At 36.6% G+C, this 23,618-nt stretch overlaps 1 protein-coding gene across 6 annotated transcripts in view; it reads right to left on the bottom strand.

Annotated features, from left to right (window-relative positions):
• LOC115210860 (kelch-like protein 9) overlaps window positions 1-23,618 on the bottom strand; it is a 360,010-nt gene that overhangs the window by 43,119 nt on the left and 293,273 nt on the right. The window contains exon 1 of one of the 6 annotated variants that reach the window (XM_036502262.1): window positions 21,425-21,547. The exons of the other annotated variants lie outside the window; for them this stretch is intronic. Within the exon in view, the coding sequence (XP_036358155.1) occupies window positions 21,425-21,532 (108 nt within the window). The 5' untranslated portion in view covers window positions 21,533-21,547. Of the gene's footprint in view, window positions 1-21,424; window positions 21,548-23,618 lie in introns of those variants that run through there. 6 annotated transcript variants of the gene reach the window in all.

Below are 23,618 nucleotides of genomic sequence, written 5' to 3'. Positions count from 1 at the left end.
TTTCTTGCATATAAATAACGATTATATACATTAAAACACAGTTTTATAATCGCTCCTTTTGTAGATCAAGCAAAACTGTGTAGTGCAAATTGTGTTGAATGTTTATTTCACACAAATTAACAGAGATACATATAGATAGATATATGTATATATTTCTAAGATTCTACTCGGGTGGTTTTTTTAAAAGTGCAAAACAAAAAGTGTCTCGATGCGCTGCAGATTTTAAAAAAATATAATTAAAATCTTTAGAAAATCTATACAAATAGTTGAGTGCCTTTACATAAGTATGGCATATAAAATGAGGTAACAGCTTTCTACATTTCTTTTCAAAATATTTTGAACTTTAAAAGCTTAAGATTTCTTAACTTTTCATGTGAAGTGGGCCAATAACATTTTCTTTGATCTCCAGTGCATCAGAAAACTTAAAAAGACTGAACCACCCACTAATCTACACAGTTCTAACATTAAGTTGTGTTGAGCATTTAAACATTTTTTTCCTAAAGCAATATATATATATGTGTGTGTGAGTGTGCGTGTATATATATATATATATGCATATATATACATATATATGTATGTATGTTTATAGTCTCGTCACACAGTATGTGATGCAGATTCCTGTCTGGTCTGTTGACTACATCAAAGGTACATGTATCCATGGAAAACTCGGACAAATTCTCTACAATTCACTAAGTAGGTAGTTCTGTCAATCAAACAACTGCGCTTTGCATCGTCAAAATCAGCGCGACGGTCCTGACCACTGTCATAATCATCAGAGTCACTGTCAATGTCATCATATACGCAAGTACTCCTGATGGCCGAGTCGACAAGTATTTTTCAGCAGTTTCTTTGACCCGAGATACTTAACCCTCAAGGACCCGTAAAGCACCGAGTTGCAAATAGGTACCATATTGTGGAATGGTAAGCGTTTACTGCTGTAAGAATCAGCAAATAAGCAACTCTGAAAATTTCAAGAACGAGTGTTTCATTGGCTGGTCACATTTTGTTAACTCCTCCCATGGGTGTGGCTATAACAAAGTTGGTGTCCCACTCCTCTTTTCTGCTAATCAATAATGAGGATCACTAAGAGATAGACAGCTGATCATTTGGAGTAAAATATCTGAGATTATATAAGTTAGTCACTTTTTCTATCTTTCCGCCTCACATTTCGCTCATTTTCTATTTCTTTGTTTTGTATATGTGTATACATACATATATATATATATATATATATATACACTCACACACACACACATGTATATTTAGTACCCTTCTGTGTGTTTGTGTAATTCCAGTTTTTTGCCACCTGACGGATCACACATAACATGAAACTCCGAGGAGCAACACAATGAACCATCCGCTTTGAATGTCTCGATAAGGTTTACTTCATATGTCGAGTACTCTTTTTCTGTTCACATATCAAATCATCAACACATGTACACACAAATACACATATAACATAAACATACATACACACACACATATGCGAGCATTTATAGACACACTATACGCAACTGCACTTATAGCTGCGCATGCGCACACGTATATGTGTATATATAACGCGAGTTAACAGGATTATGTGCTCAGCAGTGGTGCCCCAGCATAGCCGCGGCCTTCGGGCTAAAACATTTTTAAGGATTTAAGGATACTTTTAAAGACATCATGTGATTGAAATTAGTCAACTGTTCAAAAAGTTTAAAATCTATATACATATGTGTAGAAATGCAGAGCAGAGCGGTTGTGCGTGTATAAGTTTGTGCATGTATATATATATATATATATAAATATATATATATACAAGAGTGTTTGTGGGATATTATGAAGAAGATCTGACTGCTCTTTCTAGCAGTTTGCAGAAGTACATCATCGAAGTACCTTTGTATCAGCAGAGGTGTATGAATATGCGTGTGTGTATACACATACACACAAAAATGCTCAAACCCAAACATATATATATATATGCAAATACAGATCGACATGCCTATATATACACATATGAATATATGTTTATGAATGTATATACATACATGCATGCATATGTATAGATATAAGGAAGCCTCGATGTTCTAGCACAAATTGGTCGAAAACCCTTAAACAACTCTTCAAAAATTAGAAGGACATATTACGCAATGGTAAACACAGATGCTTCTAGAAAGATGGAATGTTTCTAGATGGAATGTGAATGATTATAGACCTGCTCAGGCAATATGCATGCATATACACACACAATGTGATTATGTATAGATTCTCTTGGTTTAAGTTAGTGGACTGCGATAATGCTGGGGCACTGACTTTAAATACAGGGAGTTGATGTGGTCAATTCCTAGAACTACTGTATCAATTAATAGCTATTTTTACATCGTCAGAGGAATGGAAAGGAAATTAGACCTCAATAGGATTTAAGTCAAGACACAGAATGACTTCAGCGAAAAGGCATAAGGTATGTCACTTGATGTTCTACTGATTCTAATATTCACCTGTATAATATCTATTGTGTGTGTGTATGTGCGAGTGTATGCATGCGTGCGGGCATGCACAAATACGGATGTGATACAATCAAAACAACAGCAGAAAAATAACTACTCATATAAATATATATCAATATGGACACACATACATACATACACAAATATATATGAACACATGAAAAAGCTATGCATTTGTCTCATATTGTCATATGCATGCCTGTATAAGTAGTGTATATGTGTGTGTGCTTATGAATGTATGTGTGTGTGTGTGTGTGTGTGTGCATATATATATATATATATATATATATATATATATATATATACACACACAGCTTAAAGGTTTACAGCAGTTACAACTTTCAAATCCTGCAGATGATGTTACAATGTTTTTTTCTGTCTTCCTCTTACACACACACACACACACATGAGAACAAAGTGTACGTACGTCGCTATATATATAAAATAAAATACAAAATGAGACAAGAATGCAAAACATCCGGACAACTAGGTGATACAAAAGGGGACAACAAAACATCCAGATAGACGATACAAAAAAAACATGGCCGGGTCATTCGAAGCCTTTTATCTTCAGTCAAGAACCGGATAGATTAATCAGCCGAAATTGTGAGGATGATCCGGTTCTTGACTGAAGATAAAAGGCTTTGAATGACCCGTCCGTGTCTTTTTTGTATCGTCTATCTACATGTTTTGCGTTCTTGTCCCAATTTGTATTTTATTTTATATATAGATATATAGATAGATAGATAGATTGATATACATACATATATATATGTGCATTCATGCACACACATACCTATACACAATTACAAACACAACATAAATGCTGAAGGTAAACATTAGTTTTAAGGATCCATAAGATTCCGAAATAGAAAGAAGATATCACTCGTTACAGTGACAGAAGCATTAATGGGCCAGACTGTACCGCTTACGATCGTGAGGTTGTGAGCTCGAATCCCGGACCGGGCTGCGTGTTGTGTTCTTGAGCAAGGCACTTTATTTCACGTTGCTCCAGTTCACTCAGCTGTAGAAATGAGTTGCGATGTCATTGGTGCCAAGCTGTATCGACCTTTGTCTTTCCCTTGGATAACACTGGTGGCGTGGAGAGGGGAGACTGGTATGCATGGGCGACTGCTGGTCTTCTATAAACAACCTTGCCCGGACTTGTGTCTAGGAGGGTAACTTTCTAGGTGCAATCCCATGGTCACTCATGACCGAAGGGGGTCTTTACCCCTTTACCCTTACATTTTGAACTCAAATCTCACTGTTGTTGTAACAGCGTGTCACTACATCCATCACTTGATGGTGATTCTTAAATACTGGTGGAGGCACATGGCTAAGTGGTTAGGGTGTTGGACTCATGATTGTAAGATTGTGGTTTTGATTCCTGGACCAGGCAATTTATTGTGTCCTTGTGCAAGACACTTTATTTTCACGCTGCTCCATTTCACTCAACTGGCAAAAATGAGTAATCTTGTGATGGACTGGCATCCCATCCAGGTAGGGAATAGATTGACCATGTAAACTGGGAAACCAGCCCTTATGAGCTGGTATGACTCGAGAAAGAAAAGGAAGGATTCTCAACTATTCCTGGCAGATGATGCCTTTGCACCACTCAGGTAAGAACCCTCCAACCCATGGGTCTTCTTGGATAGTTGTTGCTGGTTAGGGTTTTACAAGGCCAGAGTGCAAGTCCTACCTCAACTTCTTTTAGTTACTTTTGCAACATGCAGAAGAAATGTTGGGTCTGTTCTTTCGCATGTCAGTCCCCATAGTGCTCTAGAGCAACATGAAATGAAGAACACAACACACTGCCCAGTCCAAGAATTGAACCCATGATCTGGCTATCATTGGTGCAACACTCTAACAACTAGGCTAAGTCCCTTCAAAGGTTTATAAATGAAATACAGGTGTAGGGGATGGACTAACTGCATGGGATGGGATGCTTTACAATGTACATTCTGACTCTATTTATTCTGAGTTCAAATCCTGCAATGGTCTACCAGCCAACATGGAAAGGATTGGAACATCATCTGCACAACCATAGCTAACTATGGATAATATTAGAATAGTCACAGGTGCTCAACTTACTAAGAGGAGCTGATAGCTGATGATGGTGGTAGCGGTGGTGGCATGATGGTGGTAGTGGTGGTGGCATGATGGTGGTGATGACAATGATGATGGTAATGATGATGATGATGATGATGGTGGTGGTGGTGGTGGCATTGATGATGTCTCATTTATGTCAATTAATGTTGAAACCTTGATGTGGTCACTAGGGCAGCTCAAAGAAATAGCAGCCAAACCTCGCTTAAATCATGCATACCATCATAAAAGTACAGAAAGCCACAGTGGATTATGCAATTAGTCTTGAAACACATCTGACAAATAGACAGTATAATCACAGCTGGAGTGCCTCTGATGACAGGTCTATATTAGGGGTTCGCAACCATTTTTATTACTTATGGATCCTTTTGATTACTATTTTATTCTGGTACTCCCTCATAGTCATTCGATATAGATATTTCTTTCAAAATTCCCAATTTCTTTGTTGCACATTCACTTGTATAGGTCGAGCTATATAAAACATTCAAGAAACAAATCTAGCAATTTCTTAAGGCAGAATTTTGTCATGAACCCTGTGGGTCCCTGATATACTATTTTGCTTGTGTGGACCCCCAGTTGAGAACCACTGGTCTGTATGATCGAGGTTGACTGAAAGATAACCAACCATGTCATCAGCCAATGAAGAAGTTTCTATGTGGTTGCTCAGCCTGTAGAAGTAATAACCAAATTTCCTCCAATCAATATCCTGTAGCTTGAACAAAAAAATTAAGAATACATTAACCATTTAACATTCAGATTCCTCTATCAAATGCAATGCTTATTTATTCACATTGTTTTCAGTTAATATGCATCATCTTGTAGCTTCAAGATTTTGATGATGTGACAGATATTGTGGGGTAGGAGTGAAAGGCTGGATCTGACCAGTTTGAATACAAAACAGATAGAAACTTTGAGCCTGATATGGTCTGCTAAAATGCTAAAGGATTAAATAATTGTATCAAGCTGTTGGATCGGATAATGAAGGTCACAGAGAGGGATATAGCCCAACTAATTAGGGAGAGAGTTAGTTTAGATGAGATGCAGTTTGGGTTCATGCCAGAGAAAAGCACCACTGATGCTATATTTCTAGTAAGAAAGCTTCAGGAGAAATACATAGCCAAAGATAAACCTCTGTACCTGACTTTCGTTGACATCGATAAAGCCTTTAACAGGGTCCCCCGATCCCGTATCTGGTGGTCAATGAGGAAACTAGGGATAGATGAATGGTTAGTGAGAGCTGTGCAACCCATGTACAGGGACGTTGTCAGTAAGGTGAGGGTTGGCAACAAGTACAGTGAAGAATTCCAGGTAGAGGTAGGGGTCCATCAAGGATCAGTCATCAGCCCCCTCCTATTTATCATAGTCCTCCACGCAATAACGGAGGAATTCAAGACAGGATGTACCTGGGAGCTCCTCTATGCTGATGACCTTGCTCTAATTGCTGAGTCACTATCAGAACTAGAGGAGAAGTTTTAAGTGTGGAAACAAGGATTAGAATCGAAGGGCCTTAGAGTCAACGTAGTTAAAACCAAACAAAGTCCTAATAAGTAGGAAGGCAGGCAAACCATAAATCCCTTCAGCTCGATCTGTAGAAAAGGCATAGGTAAAAACTATAAGATGTACCCAGTGTAAGCTATGGACACATAAAAGGTGCAGCAATATCAAAGGAAGGCTAAATAGGAAGATAGTTTTTGTATGTGGCAGATGCTCAGGAGCAATAAACACTGAAAATGTGCAGAGAACAACTTCATCCACATTCCAGGGAGAAAAACTAGAAGTAGTTGATAGCTTCCGTTATCTAGGTGACCAAGTCAGTAGCAGGGGTGGGTGTGCTGAAAGTGTAACTGCTAGAATAAGAATAGCCTGGGCAAAGTTCAGAGAGCTCTAACCCCTGCTGGTGACAAAAGGCCTCTCGCTCAGAGTAAAAGGCATGTGTACAAACAGCCATGCTACATGCTAGTGAAACGTGGGCCGTGACTGCTGAGGACATGCGTAAGCTCACAAGGACTGAAGCCAGTATGCTCCGAAGGATGTGTAATGTCAGTGTGCATACTCAACAGAGTGTTAGTACCTTGAGAGTAAAGTTGAACCTAAGAAGCATCAGATGTGGTGTGCAAGAGAAATGACTGTGTTGGTATGGCCATGTGGCAAGAATGGATGTGGATAACTGGGTGAAAAAGTGCCACACCCTAGCAGTTGAGGGAACCTGTGGAAGAGGTAGACCCAGGAAGACCTGGGATGAGGTGGTGAAGCATGACCTTCGAACACTGGGCCTCACCGAGGTAATTAATAGTGATTGGGACCTTTGGAAATATGCTGTGCTTGAGAAGACCCGGCAAGCTAAGTGAGCCCACCTATGCATACCTTTCTTTCATTGGACACTAAACTCTCCTCATTGGTATCATTATTGAACCTGGAGCTTAACTATAGTCTGTCCATAGAACTTACTCAGCATTACCTGACACCTTTGGGTCTTCTTGACACCAATACCTCTCATACCCTATATATATATACACACACATATATGTGTATACTTATACATATGTATATATATGTATACATATATATATATATATATATATATATATATATATATATATATGTATGTATGCATACATATGTATACATATATATATGTGTATGCACTAGCTGATGTACCCGGTAATTCCTGGGAAAGCAGGGCTTATCCCTTGGTTCCGTTCTCATAATTGTTTCGCTAATCCAATAAAAACAAAGTATGTAGCCCTTAAAATGGTTTTTGTGCATTTACAGAGAATACCGATCTGTCTTATACAGGATCTTGTTTTTATGCATTTCCAATAAGTTATGAATACCTAAATTGTGAAGTCATTTATGTAATAACATGAAATTAGATACCCTGTAGTAAGAATTCAAATAAAGTAGCCCTGAAAAAGGCTTTAATGCATTCCTAGAGTATATAGAACTTAGGAGGAAATGCTAATAAGGTATGTACACTAAAATTGTGAAGTATGTTATGCAATAACAGGCTAATCAGATATGAGATAATAACAATTCAAAGTAAATAACTCTGAAAAGTGCTTTTGTACATTCCCAGAGAATATTACCTAAGGACCGCTAGGGTTGGTATATTCGTAAAAAAATCACTAACTGAAATAAGTAGATCTATTGATTAGGAAAATACTATTTACTTGTTTAAGAGTTGTACTGGATAAACTGCGAAAACAACTATAACAGTTCAAATACTAAGAAATAAGCATACTAAATTTGATTTATACCAAATAATTTAGGAAAATGAATGGGTTATTTCCTTTGATTTTTAAAAGAAAATATATTAGATATATATAAGGATCCCTTCCAGGGGCCCTATTATCGATTTTTTTTCAACAATCTGAGGTTTCCAGACATAAGTTCTACTCATGTGTCAAGTTTCATCAAAATCGATAAAATGATATAGGATGAGTTAGCTAACACACCCACAGGCAAAATTTCCTAATATGTAGTAGATATATATATATATACATATATGTATACATGTATGTTTACATATATTACACTGGCACTCCGTCGTTTACAGCGATGAGGGTTCCATTTGATCCAATCAACGAAACAGCCTGCACATGAAATTAACATTCAAGTAGCTGAGTACTTCACAGACACATGTGCCCTTAACATAGTTCTCAGGGAGATTTAGCATGCCCTTTGAAATACAAGTACAACAGAAACTGGAAGAAAGAGTGAAAGTTGTGGCAAAAGACTATAGCAGGGTTTGCCACCACCCCTGCCGGAACCTGAGTGTTTTCACACAGTAAACTCTCACAACGCCCAATCTGGGAATAGAAACTTCAATCCTATGCCCGCGAGTCTGCTGGGCCATTGCACCTCCCTAACCACTGGGCCATTGCACTTCCACACACCCACAAACATATATATGTGTGTGTCTATACATATGTATGTATATATGTATAAATATATATATGTATGTGTATCTCTATATATGTATGTATATATGTATAAATATATATGTATACATATATATGTATATGTATGCATATATATATATATACATATATTTATATATATATATATATATATATATATATATATATGTATACATACATATATACACACACACATGTATACATGTATATATATATATGCAAATATAAAGACAAAAATTTTACCTAAAACATAAAAATTACAGAATACTAAAGAGAGAATACATAGTTTTTAACTCGGCAGCTGTTTCTGGTATCTCAGAATTATGTAATAATGATGATGTTCATAATTAGCAGTTCAAATGTTCAAAAATAACGGACATGCAACCAGTAGATGGTCTTATAAAGATATTACCATAAGATTAGCTTTCTTCATCAGGAGAAAGAATTGGTAATAGCAGTTCACAGTACTGCATGAGATTAAAGGTCGAAGGGGATAAAAGAAAGGAGTAAAAGGCAGAGGGAGGATGAATGTGGCATATGGACGGGGTTAGAGATATAAAGGAAGAGCAAGAGGATATTCACGGTAGAGAAAGAGAGGAGGTTAGTAATGGTGGGTGCAGAGAGTAGAGGAAGAGGTGAGTTGGAGGGTGAGGGGAGGGGTTAAAATAAGGCCAAGCTAATTAATAGTAGTGGTAGCTGCTATGAGAAAGTTTAGGGAGTTGTTGCCTCAACTGGTAACAAATAGATTCTTTCTTCAAGTGAAAAATACATTATGCAACATTTGTCTACGAATTGCTATGTTGAAAGTTTGTGAAAACTGGAAAGGAACAAAGGTGAACATACTATGCTGGATGTGTAATCTTAGTGTGCGTAGGTGATGAAGAACAAATCATTGCTATTATGTTAAACTGTCGTATTTCCAAATTTGACCAAATATGCTTTTTTTCAATATTTATTTCTGCTTGCAATAGCCAGTTCTTTTGGTCAAACTATCATATGTCCAGCTGCTTCAGATGCTAAGATATTAAAAATTGTCAAAGTCTAGTACAATGGTTTCGCTATGGAATGGTGAAACTATATTTTCGTTTTCTGAAAAAGTCATTTTTTTTTACTTACAACACTTTTACATAATAGCAACAAAACAAACTAAGAGAAAAACTAGATACAAAAAGGATAAAATGATATTTATCCCCACTTAAATGCAGATGTTCTGTTAAAACAAACTATGCAGCAGTAGTTACCATGAGAAAACTCTCATAATTGGTTTTTGGTGCAAAATGCACTGTTGTTTATAACACTAGCAAGGAGATAAATCCCCACCACCTCTAGACCACATGATTCTGGCCTTCCTTGGTCTTGTCAATGATGGCCACTCAACTGCTAGGGGTAGCAGCAATTCATTTCCCTGCCAGTGATATATAAAATAACAGTGCCAGAACAGGTGCTGGTGTTGCAATTAGCCAGTGAGCTTGTTAAAAAATATATATTAGCAACAAAAGTAGTATTAATAGTATAGAAAAGTATAATACTGAGAGGTATGGAGAAGGGTAGTATTAATATCGAGAGATAAAAGTATTAATATTCTCATTAATGCTGCCTGTGCCGCTGATCAAAAAAAATCAGATCTAGAGCGCAAACGAGGAAACTGAGTTAATACAGATGTGATGAATGTAGAGGACAGCTGAATGAAGAAATACCTAGTGATACAAGTCTTTCTTCTTGGCTTGAGACAGCATTTACCCAGGGTGGGTTGAGCTGGCTTCATTCATCCCCAATGCTGCATCTCTTACAAACGCCGATCAGGCCTGGCGATTTGAGGCTAACGACCGTGTGATCTCCATCCACTCTCTATTCCAGTGGCGAACGCTGTAGATATGGGGGCCTAGGTTGGGTTCCAGATCAGCCTTGACCGTCATCAGCCAGGTTTTTCATTGTCCACCACATTGCTTTCACCAACCCTGAAGGGGAGCTGGGGCAATTGCTTCGTAGATGAATTCTCCTGGTTGACGACGGAGGGCACGACCCAGCCAACGCAGACGTCTCGTTAGGATGACTTGTTGGAGGAAGGTGATTTTGCACTGGTGTCACATTCCTCATGTACATCGCACCAAGTGATACAAGTGGAAGGAAACCATGGCAAAGAGAAATATGTAGAACAGCATGAGCTAGCAGCCTACTTCTGATGTACTGATTGCATTCAGATTACTTGGACAAGGGTAATGCTTATTAATCATGCATTATCTTGCAGCTTCAAGATTTCGATGACATGACTATATTTTAGAATGACATTGTAGGGGAGGTGTGAGAAGCAGGAACAGGTCAGTTTTAGCATAAAGGTCAAGCTGGAGCCAATTGGAGAATCCTAAACTCATTGGCAATGTAACATGCATGCTAGCACATTAATCATCATCATTTAATGTCTGTTTTCCATGCTGGCATGGGTTGGACAGTTTGACAATTGTTGTCAAGCTGGAGGGCTGCACCAGGCTCCAGTTGTCTACGAATCATCATCATCATCATCAACATCATCATCGCTTAACGTCCACTTTCCATGTTGGCATGGGTTGGATGATTTGACTGAGGACTGGCGAACCAGATGGCTGCACCAGGCTCCAATCTGATCTCGCAGAGTTTTTACAGCTGGATGCCCTTCCTAACACCAACCACTCTGAGAATGTAGTGAGTGCTTTTACGTGCCACCAGCACGAGGACCAGTCAGGCAGTACTAGCAACAGCCATGCTCAAATGGTGGTTTTTACGTGCCACCTGCACAGGAGCCAGTCCAGCAGCACTGGCAACAACCTCACTCGAATGTTTTTTCACGTGCCAGTAATATACATGCATAATATGCATACACACACACACACACACACACACACACATATATATATATATATATATATATATATATATGCCTGTACACATATATCCTGTGATGACAGTATGTATTAATGTAGAAACTTCAAGAGAATGCAAAATAATTTGTTTTTAACAGTTGAACTCCAAGTAGAAAAGCTGTAAATAATAGCTTGTAAATATAGAGTTAAAATAAAAGCCTTTGGGTAGAAGACCTCAAAGGCTGTCATGTTTACTGATGTGGGTTTGAGTCACGTGGGCAGTTTTTTGCATTTTTCTATCCAAAGAGTTTTTTAACCCAATATTTACGTGCTATTTATTATTTATAGTTTTTCTACTTGAGTTCAACCATTAAAAATGAATTATTTCAGCATTACCTAGTATGTTCGTTTTCTGTTTTGAGGGCGGCAGTGTTGGTTAGTAGTAGATTTTACTACTATTTCTTGCAGGTTGCGGAACTGTGTCAAGCACCCACACCCCACTCTTTCACTGGCTTCACTGGCTCATAGGGTTAAAAGCGTTTTGAAGACAGACACTTCACAGGCGGTACTCCTTGGTAATAAAATACGTCCAGTTAATTCATAGACTGACTGGGTACTCCGGCACTCCTTCAACTCACTCATCTGCATATATGATACAAGCATATCCACATAAACAAATGCATAAAATTACATGCACACATAAATGTAAGACCATGTGTGTAATATATATATATATATATATATATATATACTCACACATATATACACATATACATAAATAGATAGATAGGCAGACAAATAGAATGATATACATACATATATATACATACATACACATAAATAGGCAGACAGATAGAAAGATATACATATATATATATATGTATGTATATATGTATACATGTGTATATACATATGTATATATATATATATATATATATATATATAATATATATATACATACATACACTGATGCATATAAATATATATATACATACATACATACATACATATACTGATGCATATAATACACACACACATATGTATATCCTCAAAGGTTCACTTCTACAAGCCATCAGTACTTTAAGTAGGGTAGATAAAGAGGAAATCAAGAACACTTTGAAGAGGTGAACCAGAAGAATAAAAGGAAAAGAGTGAAAGAAAGAAATAGAGGGAGTGACAGAGAGAGAGAGAGAGAGAGAGAGAGAGAGACAGTGAGAAAGATGTACTCACTGTGACAGAGAGAGAAAGGAAGAAAGAGAGGAAAGTTTTAAATGAACAAATGTACTAAGAAGACAGGTTTTCCTCAAACATCAAAATACATTTACATATAGTTGCACACAAACACACACACAGAACCACATATATATATATCAAGACATCTACCCACAACTCACAAACACACACATAAGCTATAAATACTTCCACCCATATTTTTCCTGCTCTCACACTTCTTTGTATGTATGCGCAAGTGTGAGTGCGTGTGCGTGTGTACGCGCATGTTTATGTGACTGTGTTTGTGTGCATAATATATTAGCTTTTCATTTCAAGTTATACAGCTCTCAATGTTTATAATTCAGGTAGTGTACAGAATTTTACATGGATTTATCTGTTACTCTATGTCTCAAGCACATTGAGCACTTTACAAGACTAAATTCATCATATCCTCATATTATTTCCACCTTCCATGCTAACATAGACAGAACAGTTTGACAGGATCCAACAAGCTGGATGACTGCTTGAAACACCAATGTCTATTTTTGCATGGGGTCTACAAGCTGGATACCCTTCCTAATGCCAACTGCTTTACAGAGAGTACTGGCTGCTTTCTCCATGACACCAGTACTAGTAATATCACCAAGAAATTTGCAAGACAAAGAAAAAAGGACATCCTCAACTCAGTGAGGTTCTTGTAGAGGGATAGGAGACATTATTGCCAAGTGGCGAGCTGGCAGAAATGTTAGCACACCGAGCGAAATGCTTAGCGCTATTTCGTCTGCCGCTATGTTCTTAATTCAAATTCCACCGAGGTCGACTTTGCCTTTCATCCTTTTGGGGTCAATTAAATAAGTACCAGCTACGCACTGGAGTCATTCAAATTGACTTAATCCATTTGTCTGTCCTTGTTTGTCCTCTCTGTGTTTAGCCCCTTGTGGGTAGTAAAGAAATAGGTATTCAGAGGTTAAAAGTATGATAGGTCAGGCACAGGTGACTTCTTGTAGAAGAGATACATTGCTAGCTCACATTACATAGGAGTATGGAGGAGCAGCTGGAAAGGAGATAAAGATGGTGACAAGGTGCTAGAGTGCACTCTCAAAAGACAAGAAAAAGCAATTATAAGAGCGAATGCAGAATAAGTGTCAGGGGAAGAAGGGTGGATAAGTACATGGGAATTTGAGAAGAGGGAGACAGGTGGTTAGAGATTGGGCAGTAGTGGTTAATGCAGTGAAAAGTATGGTTGATGGTAAATATTAGTGTAAGAAGGTAAAAGCAATAGCTAAGGAAAAAGGAGGTAATAAGTGACAGTACTGGAGGGGTGGAGAGTAACAATATAACATTTAGATCAGTAAAAAATAAGGGAAAACCTGTAGATAGATTAGAAAATACAGAGATGATGTGCAGGGTGTAAGAATGGAAGGGGAGAGAAATGGCAGTCAGAGATGCATAGTCGTAGCCATAGCAAGTGGGAGACAAAGAGAGTGTGGGCATTGATAGCCAATGATGAGAGAGATAGCAGATGTGAGAGAGTATTAAATTGCTATGTTAATCTTCAGGTTCTTTGACTCTTGGTTTTGTTTCTCCACCTGAAATTTCTTTTAATAGATTCAGTTATAAGACCAACATCATTGGTATATAGAAGTTCTTAAGAGCAATGGGTTTTAAATTCATCTTATATTTTTTGAAAGACATAAATTTGATATATACTACTTCTGTTTTGGATTTAATCAGAATCTGGTGATACACATTGTTTATATTCATACCAACAGTGAACAAATTTCAATTTCAAAGAAATTTCAGCTCAATGTTTACGCCTTATTCTTCCTTTCATCCTGCAAGAGAATATACATTATGCTCAATATGAATTTCCTTTCTTTTGCTACCTGGATGATGAAGTTATTGCATGTGATGTGAGCAAAAACACATGCTGTGTTTAGAAGAAACCTGAAGAGGCACAGAACTGCAGCTGTTGATGTGTCCAGCATCAAGTTCCTACATTCTTGCATACAGTGATGGTGTGTGTAACCATATTATATCACACTTGCTACAACAGTTTCCTCAGATCCACAGTCAATGCAGCAGTCTATCGGAAATTCTTGAAACACTTTATGAATATGTCAGATATCAGATTCTTTGGTGATATGAAATTTCTGTTCTTGTAGAATAAGGCATCTGCACACAAGACCAAAACAATCACTGCCTGCACTACTGATCAGCAAGGCTGCACAGATCCTTGACCATTGGATTAAAGAACATACTTTAAACTGTAAAAGCTGGTGATAGTGTAAACCAGTCAGTAAAATGTGATTTTCCTTCCTTAGTTAAAACAATGCACTAAAATTTTTTCAGTAAAATTTTTATTACAAAAACTTTTCAACAGAATGTGATTCTTTGTCTTTCCGACCTCTTATTTTTTTTTCTCGAAACTTACTTTGTGAAAACATACGTTAATATCTGTATAATAAAGCTTTTATATGAAAACATTTTTATACCATCATTTTCATATAAATAGATATAATACAGATATATTCACCTTCAATATTTAATGCATTTTTAACCCTTTCATATTAACTTTCTTACATATACATATACAAATACATACACACATACATCAATATATAAATGCATACTTCCACATATATAAACATATATACAAACAGCATCTTATATTAACAAAGACACGCACACACATACATGGTGGGCTTCTTTCAGTTTCCTACTATCAAAACCTCTCACAAGGCTTTGACCAGCCTGGAGTTATAGTAGAAGACACTTACCCGAGTTGGCATGCAGTGAGTCTGAATATAAAACCATGTGGTTTGGAAGCAAACATCTAAACTACACTACCATACATGCACCCAGAGCTATGTCTATGCCAATCACATGTGTATATGTGTACATATATATATATATATATATATACATACACACACACACACACACACACACACCACACACACACACACACACACAGACATGTGGGCACATAATGAAAAACAAGATAGAAAGAATAACACTTTATTCTTTTCTACTCAAGGCACAAGGCCCGAAACTTGAGTATTTTATTAAAACTGTAAAGACTTCATGAACTGTAACTCATGTCTGTCTCGTGATCAGTTAGAAGGAAATCTGAGTAAACAGATTGCGAAGTCTCTTTCAGCTTCAATAAAATACTGAGTGTGTACATGTGTGTGTAACACGTATACATGAGCAAGAAAGACAAAGAGGTTGACAGACAGACAGAATTATCTGTGAGCAAGATTAGAGAAAGCCAAATCGTAGCTGCAGTATTATATTATTTATATTGTAGGTGTATACATATTAATATGGGAGCCAACTAGGGTGCCACTACACATTCGTTTGATCTGCTAAAAATAGCATCCAAATCTTAATCATATCACACCGTGCTATTTCGAAATTGGAACAACATACAGAATTATAATGCAAGCGTTGGTATATTGTGCCTAAGAAAAATATGAGATGTCCGCAGCTGGAACACCTTTTAATCACAAATCTACTCAATCAAAGTTGATCTGTGACTAAACAACAATTTTTTAGTGGTATTACTATTGAACACACACATGGTAGAAATTGAATAATAATACATTGACAACTTAATATCTTGCAATTCCCTTCCCCCCACTGTGCAGTGCTTTTTTTTTTTTGTGATGATAGTTTTCATTCACAAACAGCACTTCAGATCAAAGGAATATCACCAACCCACTCCCCCCTTCATAGAAAGTTTTCATTATACCACAAATAATAAGGTAAACTAAGAAGAAGAAAGAAAAGCAAAAAAAGAATTAATAGTAGTAATAGTTTTATGCATGCAGACACGATAAAAATATATTCACAACCTTAGTATATTACAATTCCTCCATCAAGCATTGCCCTACGTGGGTAGTCTTGATGGTGCTTTCCATTTGAAAATAGCCATTTCAAATCAAAAGAATGCAAATGTAAATACAAAAATAAGTAAAAGGAGCTCCTTATAATACAACAGCAATATAAAAAAAAATCTAAGGAAATAACTAACTGCAAGCTTATTGCATTTGAAGGTTTACACTATGTTTTATAAATAGCTTTTTTGTCTTTTTGTTTTTTGTCTTGCTTTGGTTTTTATTTTGCTTTTTTCTGGTTTTCATCACTGGGCTGTGACCACATTGGTGGAGGGGAAGATGTGCTACATTCTGAGGTATAGTTGATTACATCGACCTCTCAGCATTAATTTTATTGACTAGCGCTTATTTTATTGACCTCAGAAGGATGAAACGTAACGTGGATCTGGAATGCATTTGAAGTTAAGAGTAGAAAAAGGACATATGTAGATAAGAACTGTATGTATTGCATAACATACACTCACACACATACACACACAGGTATGGTTATATGGTTAAGAAAGCTTTTATTACAACCACGTGGTTTCAGGTTCAGTCCCACAGCATGGCACCTTGAGCAAGTGTCTTCTACTATCAACCTGGCCCAACCAATGACTTGAGAGAACCTAGTAGATAAAAACTGTATGGAAGCCAGTTGTGTGTGTGCGTGCGTGTGTGTGTGTGTGTGTGTGTGTGTGTGCTTGCGGAGGTGTGAATGTCTGTGTTTGCATTTGTTCACTGCTGTTGCTTGACAACTAGTATTCGTTTGTTTCCATCCCCCATAACTTAGCAGTTCGGTTAAAGGGATTGATAGAAAAGATACCAAACTTAAAAGTAAGTACTGGAGTCAATTTATTTGTCTAAACACTCTGAGGCAGTACTTTTGCATGGCCACAGCCCAATGACTGAAGCATGTAAAACACAAAACATATAATATTTCTATAACATGTTACAGAAATATAAAAGTAAAGTAAAAGACCTCCTTCAATCATGAATGACCAAGGGATTGCACCTAGAAAGTTTCCCACTGAGGCAAAAGACTGGAGAAGGTTGTTTATGGAAGACCAGCAGTCACCAATGCATACCACTCTCCCTTCTCCATGCCGCCACTGTTATCCAAGAGAAATGCAAAGGCCAATACAGCTTGGCACCAGTGATGTCGCAATTCATTTCTACAGCTGAGTGAACAGGAGTAACATGAAATAAAGTGGCTTGCTCAAGAACACAACACAGAGCCCAGTCCAGGAATCAAACTTACTCCCTCATGATTATGAGCCCAACGTTCTAAACACTGACACATGCACCTTCATTACAGAAATATAATATACATTTTATATATATATTGAAATGACAACAGTATAGAAGAATAATAATTGCTATTTAAAACACATATATGTCATTATATCATTTTTGCTTTATTACTTGTAAGTACTGAACATTTTAAAGCAATGGACCTTAAACATGTATGATTGTTCAAAAACTGTGTAACCCATATTTATACATAATGGAGAACTTTCATCATTCAAATATTAAAGATTAAATGAAACAAAAATAGTTTTTGAGAGGGAATTCCATTTACTATTTCATTTAATGCTTATTTTTCCATACTAGCAAGGGTTAGAGGGGAGGTAATCAAGGCGGGGTTTTTACAGTTGGATACTCTTCTAGCTATCAACCTTAGTTTTTCAAGTAAGGGAAATTAATTACAGAGAAAGTCAAAAGTGCAGAGCTAGCAAACATTATGTTAATAGGAAATTGTAATAAGCACAGGTATCTATGGCATAGGTCACTGCAGATTGTATACATTCACACGTGCATGCACACACATAACTGTCTTTCAGTTTCCCCTCTACAAATTCCTTCAAAGCACATCGGTCAACCTGAGGCTAGAGTAGAAGACAAAATGACACACAGTGGACTGACCCCGAAGCCACATAGCTGAGAAGCATGACTGTACTGTTACTTATATTAAGAAAACAAAAGATAAAATACAGTGAATACCACCTTTTTCATTGAATTTAATTTCTATCAAATTTAATTAAAAGACATCTTTCCTTATGGAACTCTGGGGATTTTCCTAGTCTTCTTCTTCTTGTCTTGAGACAGCATTCACCCGGGGTGGGTTCATCTGGCTTCATACATCCTCAGTGCTGCATCTCTCACAAATGCCGACCAGACCTGACGATTTGAGGCTAATGACTGCATGATCTCCAACCACTCCTTATTCCAGCGGCGAACGCCATAGATATGGGGCCCTAGGTTGGGTTCCAGATCAGCCTTGACTGTCATCAGCCAGGTTTTTCATTGTCCACCACATCGCTTTCGCCAACCCTGAAAGGGAGCTGGGGCAATTGCTTTGTAGATGAATTCTCCTGGTTGACGACGGAGGGCACGACCCAGCCAATGCAGACGTCTCATTAGGATGACTTGTCAGAGGGACAAGTCATTTTCCTAGAGAACACTTTGAAAAGCATTGTCTTCATGTCTTAAAGCTTTTCTTGCATATTATGTCAATAACCATAGAGATGCAACAAAACCAAGTGAACCAATCATTATTGGTATAAATGTGAATTTGTAATATGGGTATAGAAGCTGAAAGTTTTTGAAGCAGTTGTGCATTGCCATCCTCTTTCTCTGAGTTTTGAAGAGACAGATTTCTTTATTAGCCACGCAGGGAAGACCACAGAGATATTCACATTAGCAGAGCATCCGATTTCTACAACGATATATACATTTTCTTGTGTCCCAAACAACATTTGGCCTGGTATGTATGTATGTGCGTGTGTGTGTGTGTGCATGCACACATATGTATGTATACATTCTTTTATTTCTTTTATTTTTTATTTCAGTCATTTGACTGTGGTCATGCTGGAGCATGGCCTTGAAGAGTTTTAGACAAACAAATTGACCCCAGGACTGCTTCTTTGTAAGCCTAGTACTTATTCTATAAGTCTCTTATGTCTATAGGGACATAAACAAACCAGCATTGGTTGTCAAGCTACGACAGGGGGACAAATACACACACACACAAAGCATATATGACAGGTTTCTTTCAGTTTCCATCTACAAAATCCACTCACAAGGCTTTGGTCAGCCTGAGACTATAGTACAAAACACTTGCCCAAGGTGCCACACAGTGGGACTGAACCCAAAATCATGTGGTTGGGAAGCAAACTTCTTACCACACAGTCACGCCTGCACCAATGCTGAATTTATTTACATGCAATGTACATTTGAGTATAAAACACACTTGTAATTATAGATAGCGAATTTCGAGGACGAAACCTTTTAAACACTGTTCTCTCTAAGCTGTACATGTGTACATGCACAAGTTTTGCAATTAACATACAAAACAAATAGATATGTGTGAAAGAAATGAATGTGTGTAGAAAACATTAATCTGTGCACAAAAGGCTTCTTGCCTAAAGTAACATAATAATTGATAATTAAACTTATTATGCATTCTGTATGCACATACTATGGTCACAGGAAAAGCAATTGTAAAAAAAATGTGCATTCTAATCAATTTTTCATTCTTTTACTTGTTTCAGTCATTTGATTGTGACCATGCTGGAGCACCGTCTTAAAGGGTTTTTAGTCCAAGAAATCAACCCTAGGACTTATTCTTTGTAAGCCTAGTACTTATTCTATTGAACTCTTGCCAAACTGCTAAGTTACGGGGACATAAACACACCAGCGTCGGTTGTCAAGCGATAGACACACATACACAAATACACACACACACACACATACATATACACACAGAGTGCGATGGGTAAATTGTTGCAATTTTATATTTTTAATTTCACACATTGCGTATTGTTTTTTGATTCTGTTGACTATGCAGTATAGTAGGGTCAGTTGGGCACCATCTGTGAGAAAGGCAGCACCATGATACAATTCACTCTGCCAGAAATTTGGAAACTGCATGCTGTAGCTGCTTGGCATTTGTGCTGGAAGCTCCAATACAAACATTTCAGAGAGTTTGGATGTAAATCTGAGGATACAATAATCTGAGGACATGCACCAAGAATGATAGAAATCAAACATCCAATCAATATCATGGTATTTGGAGTGATCTCTAGTAATGGCAACGTTATGCCTCTATTCATCTTCACAAAAGGCCTCAGACTCAACAGAGAGGCCTACATCAAGTGCCTGGAGGAAGTAATACTACCCTGGGTCAAGAGGATAGCTGCTGGAAGACCCTATGTCTGGCAACAAGACTTTGCACCAAGCTACACAAGCAGGAGAACCCAGTCATAACTGTCAGACAATTTCTGCAACCACATCACTCCTAACATTTGGCCACCTAACTCCCCAGACTGCAACCCACTTGAATATTATGTATGGTGCACAGTTGAACGAGAGACCAACAAAACTCCTTGTAACACCAAAGATGAACTGAAAGCAAGGATTACGGCAACATTTACAAACTTAAACAAGCAGATTGTATGGGAAAAGAGTATTTAATCAGATTATTATAATTACTGAACAAAATGCATTGGGAAAAGTTTATGTATTGTATACAAAATAAACATAGATTTGAAATTGTCATTTTTAACTTAACTAGTTTAGGCCATAAAAGTTCACCTATTCTAAAGACAACAGCATGTAAATCACATGATTACAATTTTGTCCTGAGAAAATTATATCTCCCCATGTTTTATTTATATATAATCCACTTGTATAGTTACAAGCAAGGTTGTGTGATGTGAAGTTTTTGCTTTCCAACCACATGGTTCCTACTGTGTAGTATCTTAGGCACGTGTCTTCTACCATAGCCTTGGCTGGTCAAAACCTTGAGAGTGAATTTGGTAGATGGAAACTAAAAGAAGTCTGTTGTATGTGTGCCTGTGCATCTATGTGTCTTTTTGTCATGATACCATGTGATAGATGTGAGTGTGTGCCACTGTCATAAAAGCTGCGTCATTCATTTCCAATATTCTGTGAGAACATGTCTAGCCACTGAAAAATATTACCTTGCTTGAAAACAGGTGAGGTCTGGCAACAAGAAGGGCATTCAGCCATAACAAAACTCTGCCTCCATAAATTACGTCTGACCAATGAAAATATGAAAAAATGGACATCAAAAATGATAATGTATAATGTACACCACTATTTGGGGGGCAACAAAATGCTAGAAATAATATATCTCAAGGATAACATGGATTGGATTTTCTTTACTGTAATTATTAAGGAAATTTGGAATTAAAAATGAAACCACCAAAATGGGAAATATAAGAATTAACTTGGGTCTCTGGAATTACCAAAATGAACAAGTAAATACTTCAAAACAGGTGAATCATGCAGAATTCTCCTCCTTCACCCCAGAATGGACTTGGGGTTTATAAGTTTTGAACATCAGAAATTCAATACTACTTCTTATAATACACCTCCATTCATAAATTTCTCTCCTGAAAATTTAAAAATAAATAATCAATTTTTCTGTTTCATAACGAGCTATTTTTCATTTTCATAAGAAATGTATTGCTTTCAACAATGCTAGCATAATAAGTTAGCTAAATGTTTTTAATGCTCATGTTCAGAAATTAAAACAGTATTTTATAACAACAACCTATTTCAAACATTTATTTATTCATTTGTGTTTACATGATAACCAAAATGAATAATAATTAAATGTGTATAAGAAAAATGCTGAAATGATTTTTTTTTCAAACACAAACATTTTGCTATGATTCTTTTTTTCTTTTTAAAGCTATCTCTTGATTAATATGTTTTAAACATCAAGCATTCAGAATCTAACAATATAAATCTTTTAATTTAATTTAGAGAACAAAAACTTAATTAACTAAATGTATATTGTTGAATAAATGCTAAGAATCATTTAAACCATTTAAAATAAATTGTATGTATATTACATCATTTTAACATTAAACAATAGATGTTGCATATTTATTAAAGCTAACATTAAAATTTGCACTGCTTTTGTGTTATTTATCTATTATATCAGGTTATTGAAACATCAAAATTTTCAGAAGTATATGGTCTTATGGCAGTAAATATACACAAACTGAGACACATAACAATGTATGAATAGATGCAGAGTATGATTTGTCATTTTAGTATTTCTGTTTCAGATTTTCTTTTAACTCTTAGTTTATTTCATGTATTACAAGGATAATAAACAACCTTATGGGTGCTCTCATGAAATATAATGCCCATTTATTGTTTTAACACTATCATACATAATTTAAGACTTCACTTCCCATCAATTCACTTGGACAATGGTCATAATTTATGCTATCGTATATATGGTCAAATAAAAATAGGGAACATTTGGTTTTCATGTAGAATGCAAACCGTAAAATTTTAGGTTCACAAATCTAGAAAAAAGGTGTGTATTATTAACAAAAAAATACAAAATACATTACAGGACTATATCACCCCTAACTTAGTGTTAAATTTAGGTACAAAATTCTTTCCCTTCATAGTTTCAGTTTTGCCCCATGTATAATATGCACTACTGTTTTTTTTTGGGGGGGGGGTTTCAGTTAAAAGCAAATATAAAATAGTGTAACTTATTCACAAGTAAACGCAGTATGTTATTCTGACTTCTTATTCCAGGTCCTATTATTTCTATTTGTTTAACTTATTTTAATGCTTAACCCTTTAATATTTAAGCCAGCCATATCTGGACCAGATATTCTACATGTTTCATGTTCAAACCAGCCAGATTCAGCCTCTCACACATATCCAACAATGTCATTCTGAAAATAAGCATTCACATCATCAAAATCCCAAATCTATGAGATAATGCATTACAAACTGGAAACAGTGTGATTCAATAAGCATAACATTAGACAGAGTAATCTGAGTTAATCTGAGTTAATTTTGTACTAATCTCTTAATTGATGATATATTGCATTTGATGCAACCCCAACATATACCACTTGAGGTATTATATATAATTACAATGAAATTAATGGCAGAAAGTGCTCACTTATATACCTCCATCTATTACAAGCCTACTGACCCCAACTTTTATCTCCACTACCCTTCTCACCTCAAACCCACTTAATCTGTCATACTATTCTCTCAGTTCTTTTGGTTTCCCCAGCTTTGTAGAATTCATTTGCATTTTGACCCCAAATGTGAAAGAATGCACTGTATCTCTTTGAACTGAAGATGCTCTCGATCAAATGAGGATCTTGA

Source organism: Octopus sinensis, linkage group LG4 (assembly GCF_006345805.1).
Source record: "Octopus sinensis linkage group LG4, ASM634580v1, whole genome shotgun sequence".
Classification (NCBI taxonomy): Eukaryota; Metazoa; Mollusca; class Cephalopoda; order Octopoda; family Octopodidae; genus Octopus; species Octopus sinensis.
This window is presented reverse-complemented; position numbering and strand designations above follow the sequence as displayed.